Here is a 14,405-nt window from a genome sequence, read left to right on the forward strand (position 1 = left end):
ACTGCCCATAGCACTCTCTGCAGCAAGAGCGTGTCTCCTATCAAAGTCAGAAAATTTGTCCTTATTCATGAATACATTTGTTTCCTTCCACAAAGCAGTGGCATATAAAAAACTTTCATTGAATCAAGGCAAAAGTTCAGTCTCAAAGAATTTTCAGGGGATTAATAATGGCACAAACTAAAGCCTCAACTATTGACCTAATGTTTCCCATTATATACCCTTCAAAAATGATTTTTATATACGCATGTGTTGGGTTTGTGGGGCAGGATTTTGGTAGCAGAGAGGAGCTACAGGGGTGGCACCTGCCAGAAGCTTCCCGTGTTGGACAGAGCCAATGCCAGCCAGCTCCAAGACAGACCCACCCAACCGTGTCCCCATCCATGCCCACCCTCTCTGCTTCTCTGATCTCTTATCCCAGAGACGACCATTGCTGACAGGCTCAGCCTTGACCAGTGAAGTGAAACTGAGTCCAGGAAGAAGGGAAAGTAGAAGAAAAGCGTTCTAAGGTTTGGGCTTATGTTTCATTACTCTGCTCTGATTTGGTTGGTAATAATCCATTTCCTCAAGTCAAGTCCTTTTTGCCTGTGACAGTAACTGGTGAGTGATCTCTCCCTGTGCTTATCCTGACCCATGAGCCTTTCATTAAATTTTCTCTCCCCTGGTCAGCTGAGAAGGGGAGTGACAGAGAGGCTTTGGTGGCACCTGATATCCACCCAGCATCAGCCCCCAGCACACTCCTGCACTTCATGATGTACTCCGGAAAAACACCTTTACACCTTCTCAGAGTGCTACACCATCTCCTCGGAATATTGCAAGAAGACAATCTGAACAATGCTATAATTTGACTAAACATTTTTGCAAAGCTTTTGCCAACTCCAAACATATTTAATACATGGACTTGTTTAGCAATCTGCAAGTGTTCTAAAAAAGTTTATTGTGCATTTTCCAGCCTTGGTTTTGTGATACAGAAAACATGCCCACTCAGATTTTTTTGATGGAAATTATTTAATGAATAACTAGTTATTAACAACAACTTGGACACCAGCACACCTAACTTCACTCACTCATCACAGGTAAATTCAGGTTTTCAGTCACTCTGTTTCAATACCATTTGCAGCTCTGACACCCAGTCTGGCTCATCTTCCTCAAAGTCCCTAAAAACAGATTTCAAAAAAATGTTGTTTTGAAAACCAAAACACAACTTCATAAATCTTTAATTGCTTTTCTCCCCAAAAGAAATTACCTTGTAATTAGGATAAATTGTGTTAAACTTATCAGCACAAGAGACTTACTTCCTGCCCCACTGTGATTAAAGAACCTAAATGGTTCTTTATGATTCTCTATGGAATTTACAAAAGTAAGTTTAAATAAAAGCAAAGACAAATTAATATATTAAGAGAAAATGTGTTGACAACTGACAGCTTGCAGCTGAACTGCAGCAACAGTGACACAATCTGAGATTCTGAGAATCTGAGAACCACCCCCAAAACATACACACATCCAAAAATCTCAGAATTTTTGTTCATACATTGTAAGATATCAAATGCTAATAAATTTCCATTTCATTATGTAAGAGAGGGATGAATTTAGATGTTGAGAAAAATACTATTTTTTTTCCAGGGGAATGTTGTTATGGAAAAATCTCTTTGAGGAACCAAAGAAAATGTAAATGCAAGGACATCACTTGGACTTACGTGTCATCTTCATCAGATCTAGGTTCAAGTCTCTCAGAATCTATGACAACAGCTTCATGTTCACCATCTACTTCATCAGACGCTTTGCTTTCATCAGAAAGTGGACCTCTCAATATGTTTTCAGAAGCTTTGAAAATGTAAAAATTGAAATGTCATCAAAATATTTTAATTTTTAAAGTACAACTATTAAGAATATGAATACAAAATAGTCTAATTCATCCCCAGTTTGTAGCAGATTCCAGGATAAGCTGTTATCTATTTCAGGTGGGAAGATAAACTAGTAAGGCAAATGAAGAGCAGAACAAACATTTGTGACTGTGGCTGTACACATCTGTAGACTGCAGCTGTCTTCAGCTGTGCCATCTTCCCATCCTGCCCTCAAACCAGGGCAGCAGTGCCTCGGTGAGGGAGGATTTACCTGATGGGGCTACAGTGCATTTCCTGCATCTGCCTAACACACACACCACACAGCTCAGGGGAGGGAGCACACAGCAGGCCTCTGTGCTTTGCCAAAACCTCATTCAGCTGTTGAGCTGCAAGTGGAAGTCCATCATGAGGAGCTGTAGTGGAGATGTACAATCACTCATGAATTCCAAACTTGGCTTTTTTAAGTCCACTTTTCATTTGGTAAACCCCAAAATCTAGCCTGTTGTAATATAGACCCAAGTGCACGATCTGTATACATAGGAACTATGTATGGGGGGAAAAAAAGAAAAAAAAAAGAAAAAAAGAAAAAGTCTTTATTAATAAACCTCTTTGCAAAAATGCTTGCCCAGAAAATGGGGATTTACCTGGTGTATAAATTGTGTATGTTTTAAATGCTAAGCTGACATCTGCATTGCTGAGTATGTCCATCAGGGTCTGAGGGGGTTCCTTGTTCCACTGCCTCCGTGGCTTATTTTCACTGTAGTTTATAACACCACCACCTGGGTATAAAATAATTCACAAATGCTATTTACACAGAATTGCATTAGCAGTGTGGATTACATTCAAGGTCACATTCAAGAGAGAAATGAGATACAGGAAGAAACAGGAAGAAAATAGTCTAGATAACTCCATCTGTCACAGCACTGTCCTCTTAAACTGAGGAAACAGTGGAACCTCCTTGTGGCCAGGAGGCCCACAGGAACTGGCTGAGGGGTGTGAGGAAGCAGTGTCTCAGCAAACTTAGGTGGTGGCTCTGCAAGTCTCAAAATGAAGCCTGAGGCTGTTTCTGTGCCTTTTAATAGCAGAACACTTAAATACATGCATTCCTCTGTCCACTCTCCTTGCCCTGTGCATAACTATCATATAACATTCCTACCACAGCTTGGGAATTTTCTGACTACTCATATCTTGATTATTTATTTCCACAGCATTTATTCACATTGCCTAGAACACATATCCACAATCACATTAAACAATCATAACAATTGAGGGACATTTTAAAATTGAAACCTTTCTCAGAAGAAACCTCATGCTAAGTGTTTTAATCAAAAGAAAGAAAAGTCTCTGCCTCACATCTGAGGTACACCATTGATGGTTCTTGTCACTGGCCTTAACCTGTATGTTAAATCACAACAAAAGTAGAGCTGTAGATGTTTTATGCTCCCAATAGTATGCTGTACTTGAAAGACAGGTGGTTACATTCTGCACCAAATGAATTCCTCACTGCTACTTCCACAAATGGTGTATTAAAAGGAGGACTGTAGGATAATTTCTTAGAGATTATTATAATTTTAGGGTTGCTATTGTTATCTGTCAGTTTCATCACTCTTTGCAATCTTCCTGTCACACAAAAATACATAGAAATTCTCTTCAGCACAGTGAACTTTTTCAGTGTTTGTTAATGAAGTATTTTAAAATTATTTTAATGTAATTTTAAACATGTCATGTAAATTTTGGCTCTAAAAATCTGTAAAAAATCACTGACATTACTTGAATTAAAAGCACATTTAATTAAATCTTACTTTCAGTCTCTTCAGGTGTAAAACTGGAAGAAAGCAAGGATGCATTTTCCAGGACATCCAGCACAGTATTGGATATCCTCTTTTCCCATTGCCTTCTGTGGGCGTGTGACAGATCAGTACTTCCTGGGAAGACAGCAGAAACTGACATTGTAATGGTAACAAAAAAAACCCAAAACCCGTGATAACCAGCATCTAACTTGCTTCCATGTCCACACTGCCCTGTCCAGGCAAAGTAGTATGAAGAATCACTTAACTAGCAGTGATGTTTGATTCTGTGGGTGCAAATCTCAACTATAAAGCATTCCGCATACATTTACTCTATTCCAAATGTTTTCAAGCAACTATTTTTTATTACTTTGACAAAAGTATTTTAATTTTTTTTTTAATCACAGATGAGCAGTATGAGTCAATGTACTTGCAGAAGTTACTGATGGTGGCATGGTTTTCTTGTCTTGAGTAACCTGAGACTAGTTTGAGCCACCTATTTAAATGGCTGTATCATTGACATGTAGATACCAGTACACAGAAGGAAGTGCATCAGGCCTAAAAATGCCAAACTTACCTTCTTGATAAGATTTCCTGTGTTCCTTTGTGCCTTCACTCAAACCCTCAGCATTTTTCCTTTCTAAGGGGCTATGCTTGCTGCTTTCATCTTTCTTTTGCTTTAAGAGTAAAGTTTTAATTAATTATTATCCTTGTTGTCAAGAAAAACAAAGCAGTCATATTAATGTGGCATTAATTATTTCAGTTTTGCTATAAAATACCTGGCCTAGAGATTGGAGGATTTGAAAACTAAACCTAAACTAAACCACTAACATTTTGAAGCCAATTGCAATTGCACCCTACCTATGATGGCATTGTATTTCACACTGTGTGCCATGACAGACAACTTCAGTTTCTGAAGCTAAGCACACATAGTTATTTGATATAATATAGTTTCTCTTTGGGGTTTTTTCACATTTAAGAACATAAACAATATAAATGATTTACATTCCCAGGGAAAACAAGATGCACCCAAATATTAAACTTCTCAGATTGACAAATCTGTGAAAAGAAAATAAAATAAGCCCCAGGGCAACACACTTTTAAAAAATATACTGAATATGGCTGAGTCAGACTATGGTAATGTACCTATGGGGACATCTTGGCCACCTGTGACTTAATTCTCCTCTCCTGAAATCTCATATGGGCCCTAAAAACTGGTGAGAACTATGTGCAGACTAGGCTGTTTCCACAGCAGGTAGTTCTAAGTGTGTCCTAAAAGCAAAGAAAATGGATCTTTTGCAGTATCAAAAAAAAAAAAATGGAAAGACAAGATAAGGTTTTTTTTGGTTGGGTTTTGTTTTGACAGGGTTATAAAAAGATCCACTTTGGAACTAAACTAAACATGGAAAGAATCAAAAAGCCTGGTGGGAAACACACAGGAAAACCGCAATTTGAACACTAATAGGCTGATTTATGGTTTAGCATAGGAATAATTTTCATTAGAAACTTTTCTATAATACAGAATATTCTAAAATACAAATGTTGTATTTATATTTGAATACTTACTCTGTTTTCTGTCTTATTGTTTAAGCTTCTCCCAGCCATGACACTACCTGACAGATTAACAAACAGATCCAAGAGTTAACAACTTTATCAAACACTTGTAGTAAGGTGGTATTCCAGAGGTATGACAGCAATTCCACTAAACCAAGCAATGACAATTATGTGACAGCTTCTTCACACTTCCAACAGCACAGCTCATTCTCAACAGTCCTGCTACTATTCTGCTCCAAATGGGCACTAATTGTGGTGTAGCTAAATTTATGCAGAAGAAAAAAGTCCAACATTCTCTCTCTAAAAATTAAATAATGAACATAACATGCTTCACCATATTCTGGGAAAGAAAGAACTGTTGTATTTGAAATAAATGCCACTGTTAAAAGCTTTGCTGATTCTAAAACTTTACTTTTATTTCTAGCAAAGAAAAGTTTATTTCTAGCACAAGTCTTAAGACTTACAATACATATATTGCAGCTTTGCACTCCACTTATGTTGGAATATACTTTACACCCTTCAAGCATTTTTCCATGTAAGTTCAATAATATTAGATTTTGAAATAATTAAAAGTAGATTTGGACATATAATGCTAATGTTTCATAGCTGTATTTAAGATCTTATACTTCCTACTCATTTTGTCATTCCTTACATCAAAAAAATGTTACTGTCTTACCCTTCTGTCTTGCTGCATTGCCTTCAGGTTTCTTGGTTTCCTTTAATATCTGCTCAAACTCATTTGCAATCTGAAATGTGTATGAAGAGATGCAAGTAATGTATCATTTTAAACTTCTTAAAATTATTGCATATACTATTTGTTAAAAATAGACTCATTATACAAGTGCACTGTTTCAGCTAACAATATCTAATTTTATCAGCATCAGTCAACATCCAACTTTAATTTTCAAAAGAGACACTTTTAAAAGCTCAGGTTTTCTGATAAGTCTACAGCTGTATGTATTTTAGAGTATGACGTACACACTACTTTTTATAGTTATACAACAACACACTAGAAATGAAAAGGATTTAGTATCTAAAATGTAGATAGTATTGCTGAAATCTAGAGACAAAGAATACACCATACCTCAGAAGGCAAACAATTTTTCACAAGTTTGGTTAGGCAGCCTCTTGCAAGAATAGTACTGGCTGATGGGCGATTCTGGGGATTTCTCTTAAACATCTGTTTTATTAAGTAATGAAGCTCATAGGAATACTGAGATGGAAGTGGATCATAGGACCCTTTGCATATCTTAAGGATGAGATGTTTCCAGCTCTTGGCTTGAAACTGCATTAAAATAAATTAATATTAGAGCACAGGTTTTAAGCATAAGGTAAAAAGTACCTGACATAATTTAACTTCTACAACTGAAAAGCAGATAGGAATTACTCCTATAAATGTATGATTGTTTGAATTTTACTTTTATAGAAATCAAATTCATCAATTCATATACTTGAGATTGGATTCGAACTGCAAATGTGAAACAGCTCAAAAATATGAAGGCTTTGATTTTAAAAAAATCATCAAAAATAGCCTGTAAAAGCACAAACATCCTCTTGCAAATCTAATGTCTGAGAACTTTTACCTCTCATGCAGGAAGTTTCCTTTGATTACACCCCACTGGCTTGCCTGCAGGGTGCCAAGCACCTATGGAGTGTCATCTTTTGTAGGACCTCTCATAGATTATGCAAGAACATACGTGACCATCACATCAAACCAGACACACAACTTTTCAACACTGCTAATAAGGGAAGAATACTCCCTCCTTGGAACCCCAGCTCTGAGCTCTGCCTCAATAGCCCTGACACTGCCAAAGACTTGCCACAGACCTACTTAGGCTAACACAACCCTGTGCACAGGCTCCCTTATCACTCAGTCACACCAGTGTAAGCTTCCACACTCTTGCACAGCCAGCACTTGCAGCTGTGGAGAACCTTTCGCTGATACACAGGATGTGAACAATGCTCTCAGGCATATGTGGCATTCTTGGGTCTGTCCTTTGCAGGGTCAGGAGCTGGGACTTTGATGATCCTTTTGGGTTCTTTCCAACTCGGAATATTCTGTGGTTCTCTGATTTCAAGATACAGTATTCACGCAATGAAAGAAAACTGCTGCTTATAAAAAACTAAGACAAAATGACCCTCAATTAGGATCTCATTTTGCTGCAAAACAAACATATCCTGATAAGGGTTCTTATTTTACCTACGAGTCTGTACAGAGAAGCCAGAGGATGTTAACACATAAGAAACACAGCAACAACACTGTAAAAGACAGTGTCCCAGAAATGACAGACTGAATCATTCATCAAGGTCCCCACTGTCCCAAGAGGAGAATGGTGCTTGGACAGTGATTTGTTTGATTTGAAGAACAAGCAAAGGTGTATCACTGACGCAAGTGATGCAAAATGCCTCCTGCTTACTACCTTGTAGTAGCTGTACTTGCACACAATATATTTTTATTAGCAAAGATTTTGGTGTCTTTGTCACTGTGTCCTGGGATTATCTTGATCTGTAAAATGCAATGCTCTTACAACTGCAGGTATCTGGAAGCTGCCTGGCAGCTGCTGGATTGAATATGCCAAGATCACCTCACTGATATTGAGGAAAATTAACCAAATAAAAAACAGATTTTTTTCTAACAAATTTGAAAACAGTGCCTTCTACAGAAGGGTGCAGTAGGTCCTAAAAACTGCTGAAATAGCAGCATATAGTGGAGGAGGTATAGAAAGGGTAGAGCAATGCCTCCCTCTTTTGGAAGCAGCAGCAAGCACTTCAGTCAACTCTATTGTACAGCTAATTAAGTTTCAAGGAAGTCCAAAACTTTTCTCATGGCAATAAAGGTGTACTTACCGGGTGTTTTAGAGTGCACAGCTCATACAGAATACACCCCAGAGACCAGATATCACTGTAGATATAGAGAGATATGAAAAATTTTGAGCCAGAAATTACAGTTCAGTATCTTGCTGAAAAATTAGTCATTTAATCTGCGTACATAACTGAGCTGAATAAACTAAAAATAAATGTAAGCAACCATAAAAGACAATATAATTATGTGTTTAACCTCTCCTGTGGAAATGTTCTTCCTTGTTTTATCCTACCCTGATGTAAAAGAAGATGACTGTCATACAGTGGTAGTTGGCTTTTTATTCCTAGGATGTCTTTCAAGTAATTTGCTCCAACAATATTTATCCTTCTGCACTTGAAAGGCTTTGAATTCTCTGGCCCTTAACATCAAATGGCAGCCACATAATCCTGAGAGCTGGAATTCTGGCCCTGCCAAAAATAATTCTCTTACTGAGAAAAAACCCCATTATTTTCTACCAAAAGTGAGTACTGCCATTTGCACAAGAAGCAACTGAAGCCTTTCTTGCAAGAAGAGCAGGAAACAACTTGAACTGTAGAAGGTTTCTTACTTCCCCTGGGAATCAATCACAGCTCTTGCATAAGGACCAGAATAAGTGGGCTCTCTAAGTAATCCCTTCTGTGCCATTATCCTTACATTATCAAGACTGGCATGAAGAGGTTAAAAATCACCCATCAGCCATCATCCAAACAACCATCCCCCAAAAAATAAGACCAGCAAAAAGATACCAACACATACTTATGTTTGTGGATATATACACACTTAAAACATACACACAAGTATGTATGTATTTATTCTCCCCAACAAACAGAGTTCTGCACACTGTTTTTCAGACTTCTAGGACTAAAGATACTGAGCTCCAGCTACTTAAGAAAAGAGGAATTTAAGCACTATAATCTTAAAAAAATTGTAATTACCTCTTTGTAAATTTTCTTTGTCTCAGTATCTTCTCCGAAACAAATATGGATAAGACACATAGCCAGATTGAGATAGCAATAAAAAAAACCCATCCATTATTTGTGACCACTGAAAACACCAGTACCTTTTGTTGTTGTATGGCAGATTTTCCCATATTTCTGGAGGTACATAGTACGGAGTTCCCACATAGGTGCAAGCGTATGACATTGGACTATGAAACGACAAAGAGGAAATGCCAGGTGAGAAGCAATGATTTATGAACTCTCTACGGTTTGTCAATGGTAAAATAAAGCTTGACACCACTGAGATCAGCTGGGATGTCCACATACTGTGCAAGAAGGCGTGCAGATCCAAAATCTCCCAACTTGACTTTTCCACTTTGAGTGAGGAAGACATTCTGCATTTCAAGAGCAAAGATTAACATACTTAAATATTCTTCTGTGAATCATCTCTGCAGTTTGGATATACAGAAAATACAGCCATACCCACTTCTGATATTTTGTCTCTGTATTTCTTTTTACTTGCTTGTCCTAATACTTACACCAAAACAGAAAGGTTTTGTGGGCCTAAGGCCTCAGCATCAGTAGCAGAGGAAGAATTGAACTTAGAATTGTCTTAATCTCTATGCTACACTCAAACCAAGGGTCCACTTTCTTCTGAATTTCCCTCTTTCTGACAAGGAAGAGCGAAAAAGAAAAAATTGTGAGGCAAGATATTTGCAAACTGCATAATCCATACACTTCTTTATAGTTTTGTAATTCTTTTAAGTTATATGCAGTGTCACAAGCAATTGGTGCTATCAGCAGTGTTGATATGAAGGATCAGCTATACTGAGATGATGTTTACACTCACAGTATTACATCACCCCATGCACTCAACAATTTCATTTATATTATATACTTAGGCCTAAATAAAAACCACAGAACTTAGCAGTCATGGGAAATTACAAAAGAGAGGGTTTAACTTTTGCATGCAGGAGAGTTTATTAGTGGCAACAAAACTTGCTCTGTTCACCTTGGATTTTATATCCCTGTGCAGCACACGTTTATCATGGATGTGCTTCACAGCCAGGCACATCTGCACAAACCAGTGAAGGATCTGAAAAATAGTAGCTAAGAGTTATAACACCTCAATGCTCAATATAATGAATACTTAACTAATAGAGTTTAAAAAAGTAAGAAAGTAAAAGCATATTCAGAACATTTGGGTGTAAAAAGTAACTCCAGCATAACAGCCTCCAACCAGCATGACAGACTGAGTTCTCTAAAACAGATTATATCTTAACATTGCAGAAGGAATGTTTATTACCTGTGTCCAAAAAGCTCTAATAATACATAGCAATAATGAAGCTGGGAATCACTACCTGGAGCTTTAGCTCATGGTCATTTTAAAACAAGTTAACTAAAGTTACAGAGTAAATTGGCAAATAGATAAAAAACCCAAAGCACCAAATAACAAACAAAACCAAAACTCGCATGGAAATAATGTACTGTTTCTAAAAGGAAATGTGCTCCTTTCTAAGTACAAAAGATAACTCTTAAAGGTCATAGAAAATATAAATGTTCAATTAGTTGAGGTTTCTAGTCCTTTCATTTTGATGAAGGTGATGCTCCTAACTGCAGCAGGAAGTAGCTTCTATTCACTACAATGCCCCTTTGAACCCTCTCCTATGTAATTTTATAGCTTCTCTGGTAAAGGGAGTTAGCACATACTGAATGGTTTAAACTAAATGGTTTAATTGCTACTTAAAAAGCAGGCATTTATTCTCCTGGTTAGCTTTATTTATCTTACCAGAGTTGTTTGTTCACTTCCCATTGGCAGTGCTCTTACTATGCTTTAAATTCTACCTGAACTGTTGTGTAAAATCCCTACTTAATTGCATACAAACCTGACTGGTTTTCAAACAATGTGAACAATTTTCAGATACATGCAGCATTTTTTCTTTTATTCATTTCAGTCCAATTCTTTTCCTGATCTGCTGGAAACTATAAAAGAATTAATTCCCCAATTCTATCTGTAAGTGACTTAGTTTCATCAAGATGTTAGCATATTTCTAATTTGGTTTATGCAGCATCCTACTGTTTACATGGAAAAGGATTCCCAGCCTCCTTGGTTCAAAACAATGCCTTTTCTTACCATGTCTTCAGGGAACAAATTTCCTCCTTGGTGTTTAATCTTTTGCATTAGATCTCCATCATCACAATATTCCATCACTATATACAGATGTCCATCAGCTAAATTTTTGGTAATTTAAGAAAAATTAGTATTTTCATTAGCAGGATATGTATTGATTATTTACTACATGGAATACTTTTTACTGGAAAGCTCTAACTACATGCTATGTGTTATGTTACAATAAATATGCATTTTGTTTATAATACACACTATAAATAAAAAAAGAAAGTAATCTCAATTCCTGAGGAATATGCAACTTCAAACAAATGAAGGAATTTAAATTTTTTATACTTACCTTCAAATGATTCTCTAAAGGCAACAATATTTGGATGTTTCATTTTAGCCAAAAGAACAGCTTCCTTCCTAGAATTCTCTACACCAGATGAAGACTGAAAATATAAACACACTTACTATAAATTTCACACTAACAAATGTTCAAGTATACACATAAAGTGCCTCACTTTCCAAAGAAAAATATTTTAAAGAATTGATATTCAGTTATTTCAAGTCATTTAGAAAGTTTAAGAGCCCCATCTTTTTAATCTATGTTTTATTACTAGCTGAAGACTTCTTCGGGTTTTTTGGGCACGTGGTATTTTGTTGGGTTTTTTTTAAATTGGAGAGAATCTTTTCCTATTTCAATTAATGACCTTTTCTATTTTAAAAGAGCAGAACTATATAACAAAGCAGCACACACTGACTTTGAAACAGCTGATAGTCTGCATGAACTCAATATAAGGCCAAGTGCCCAGGTCTTGCTGAGCTTCGGCCTCAGAAAGCCAGTGCCTCCCATTTTGTGACTTTTAGCTTAGCTGAGTGCAGAGAATGTAACCCAAATAGCTGATTACCAGCAGTAATATGACACTAATTTCCTCATTGGACGTTGAAGATGAAATTTGCATTTTAGTGAAATCAATGGCAATCGAGCCAAGGGCATCAGTGCGAACAGGGATTTCATTCTAAGCACCTTCCTACCTGCTACACTTCCCAAAATCCCAACATCTAACCATGTACTTCACTTAGTACCAACAACATCAGCTCAAGATGTAGTTATACAGTAACCATACCACACACCTGTCCAATACACAAAACTCTCAGAAAAACTGTTCAGTGTTTCAAAAACACACCCAGAATTAGGATTTTTTAAATTTTATCTTTTTTAAGTGGTGGGTGAAAACATGTTTGTGTCACACTTACCATTGGAAGCCTTATTTCCTTCATTACATACTTTTGGTCATTGATTCTATGATGAACTAGGAGAGCTCTGCCAAAGGATCCCTCTCCTAGTACTTCCAACACGTTGTATCCTTCCATTCTTCATAAATTCAGTTCCAACACTTTTATTCATTCACAGGATTATCTTCTAAACTTTGTCAGTACCTTAACACTTTTAAAATTTTTCTCTTAATATAACCTGCATGAAAAAAGACCCAAACAAAATACCAAGAAGGGGTGATAAATGTGGGTACCTAACTGTCCAGCATTACTATGACACAACTTCCCTGCACAGTTACCTTGACTTTACTGAAGATGAGGCCTCCAGAAAGTGAAATTTGAAACATTATAGCGCTATTTCTGCATTTTTTTAATTTAAAATGCTCAATCTCTTCAAAAATATCTGTTATAGACTTACAACTTTGCATCTCCTTTTTGTTACCTGCACTCCTGCAGGTGGTTTCATGACACTAAAGAAAACTCACAGGCATATTATTAGAAACAAGCTTAAATCTTCCAGTGACAATTCTCATCTAAAACAGCATAAACAAGATCAAACTGGTAAAAGTTACTCTGCAAAGACTTCAAGAACTGGTAGATATAGAATAAATATTTTAGTTGCAAGGAACTTACAATGGTCATCTTGTGGAACTGCCTGACCACTCCAGGGGCGAGCAAAAGTTGAACTAGCGTGACAGTGGCATCATTACAGTGTTTCCTGAACGCTAAGAGGTTTAGGGCATTGACCACCTCTCTAAGAATTCTGTTCCAATGTTCAACAACCCTCTCAGTAAATAGATGCTTCCTAACGTCTAGAGTAAACCTTCCCTCATGCACTTCTGAAATGTTCCCAGTTGTCCTGTCGCTATGTTTAGACTATATCAGGGGACCACAGAATCAATGAGGTTGGAAAAGACCTCTGAGACCATTAAGTCTGAGTGCCACATCCAGTTAAACACCTCCAGGGATGGCGACTCTACCACATACCCGAGCAGTCCATGCCAATGTCTAATCACCTCTGCTTCTGGGAAGAGAACCTTCCTGATATCCAACCTGCAAGTCCCATGGCGCAGCGTGAGGCTACGTCCTGTCCTCCAATACTGAGCTTAATCCCAGCTTTCCTGAGCGCGCCCACAGCTGCTGAAACTCGCACATGATCCCCTTTCCAGCTACAAACACATCTCCTGCAGGATGTCTCATGCAGCAGGAGGTTGTTATCCTCTTTTCAAAACCTTGGTGCTCTTAAGTCATCCTCTGTGCACTGCGTGCACACACGGTGTTCAAAGGGGTTGATGAGCTCTCTGCTTCCTCCGGCCCCTTTACGCTGAAGAGGAGCGGCCCAAGCCCGTCCCAAGCCCCTCAAGGCCCGCTGGGGACTCACCTCAACGGGCAGGGCCGAGGCCGGCGGGAAGGCCCCGGCTCTCCGCCGCCGCTCGCCCCGGGCTGCCCGCGCCCGCCTGGGGCGGGGGCTGGGCAAGGAGGAGGGCGGCAGCGCTGGCTCCGAGGCCGGGGAAGGAGGGCGGTGCTGGTCCAAGGCTGGGGCAGGAGGAGGGCGGCGCTGGCTCCGAGGCCGGGGAAGGAGGGCGGTGCTGGTCTAAGGCTGGGGAAGGAGGAGGGCGGCAGAACTGGCTCCGAGGCCGGGCGGCAGCGCTGGCCCCGCCCGGCCCTGATAGGGGCCGTGGCGCTGCTGCTCCGCTGAAGGGGCGCAGACACGGAAACATGGGAAGTACGGCAGTGTTGTGTTTTGACAGCTCTCTCTCAAGAACAGACTAAATAGCTTTAACCTTTAAATAATGAACAAATGTTGTACTGCACTAAATATTTAGCTGATTTGCACTAGGTTCTGTATTACTGCACAGAATAGCATGTTTGTATCCTCACGGGAGTCCCCGCTTGTAGCACACGGCCTTTCCCTCCCCCAAAGGGCTCCGGTGGTGCTGGTTTGTCCCAGGTTTACTCCTCCTCGGCCCCTGTGGTCCCCTTCCTCCACTCGCCCTGCCCCCGGCTTTAAAAGTCTCCCACCATGAGGGATCTGGGCTCTTCTTTTTCCATCTA

At 38.8% G+C, this 14,405-nt stretch overlaps 1 protein-coding gene across 2 annotated transcripts; it reads right to left on the reverse strand.

Moving 5' to 3' along the window:
* Positions 1-986: 986 nt before the first annotated feature.
* Positions 987-13,957, reverse strand: NEK3 (NIMA related kinase 3). 2 transcript variants are annotated; one of them, XM_058019084.1, is made up of 16 exons: positions 13,732-13,957; positions 12,333-12,549; positions 11,431-11,524; positions 11,097-11,194; positions 9,975-10,058; positions 9,290-9,357; positions 9,085-9,171; positions 8,030-8,084; positions 6,267-6,467; positions 5,859-5,928; positions 5,195-5,241; positions 4,206-4,305; positions 3,644-3,766; positions 2,486-2,620; positions 1,695-1,821; positions 987-1,154 (listed from the first exon to the last, which is right to left on the reverse strand). In XM_058019084.1, the coding sequence occupies exons 2-16, from the start codon at positions 12,447-12,449 to the stop codon at positions 1,088-1,090; spliced, it is 1,473 nt and encodes a 490-aa protein (XP_057875067.1). In that variant the 5' UTR covers positions 12,450-12,549; positions 13,732-13,957; the 3' UTR covers positions 987-1,087. The 2 variants fall into 2 exon arrangements, with proteins under 2 accessions (XP_057875067.1, XP_057875068.1); XM_058019085.1 differs by lacking the exon at positions 9,085-9,171.
* Between the last annotated feature and the right edge of the window lie 448 nt (positions 13,958-14,405).

This window comes from Melospiza georgiana, chromosome 2 (genome assembly GCF_028018845.1).
Source record: "Melospiza georgiana isolate bMelGeo1 chromosome 2, bMelGeo1.pri, whole genome shotgun sequence".
Lineage (NCBI taxonomy): Eukaryota > Metazoa > Chordata > Aves > Passeriformes > Passerellidae > Melospiza > Melospiza georgiana.

Excerpts from the sequence above, each read along its gene's own strand:
- NEK3 (XM_058019084.1), bottom strand. The coding sequence starts at position 12,449 with ATGGAAGGATACAACGTGTTGGAAGTACTAGGAGAGGGATCCTTTGGC. Across the intron at positions 10,059-11,096 it reads ATTTGTTCCCTGAAGACATG|ATCCTTCACTGGTTTGTGCA; the intron begins GTAAGAAAAGGC and ends ACTATTTTTCAG. Across the intron at positions 8,085-9,084 it reads CTGCCATACAACAACAAAAG|TGATATCTGGTCTCTGGGGT; the intron begins GTACTGGTGTTT and ends CTATATCTACAG.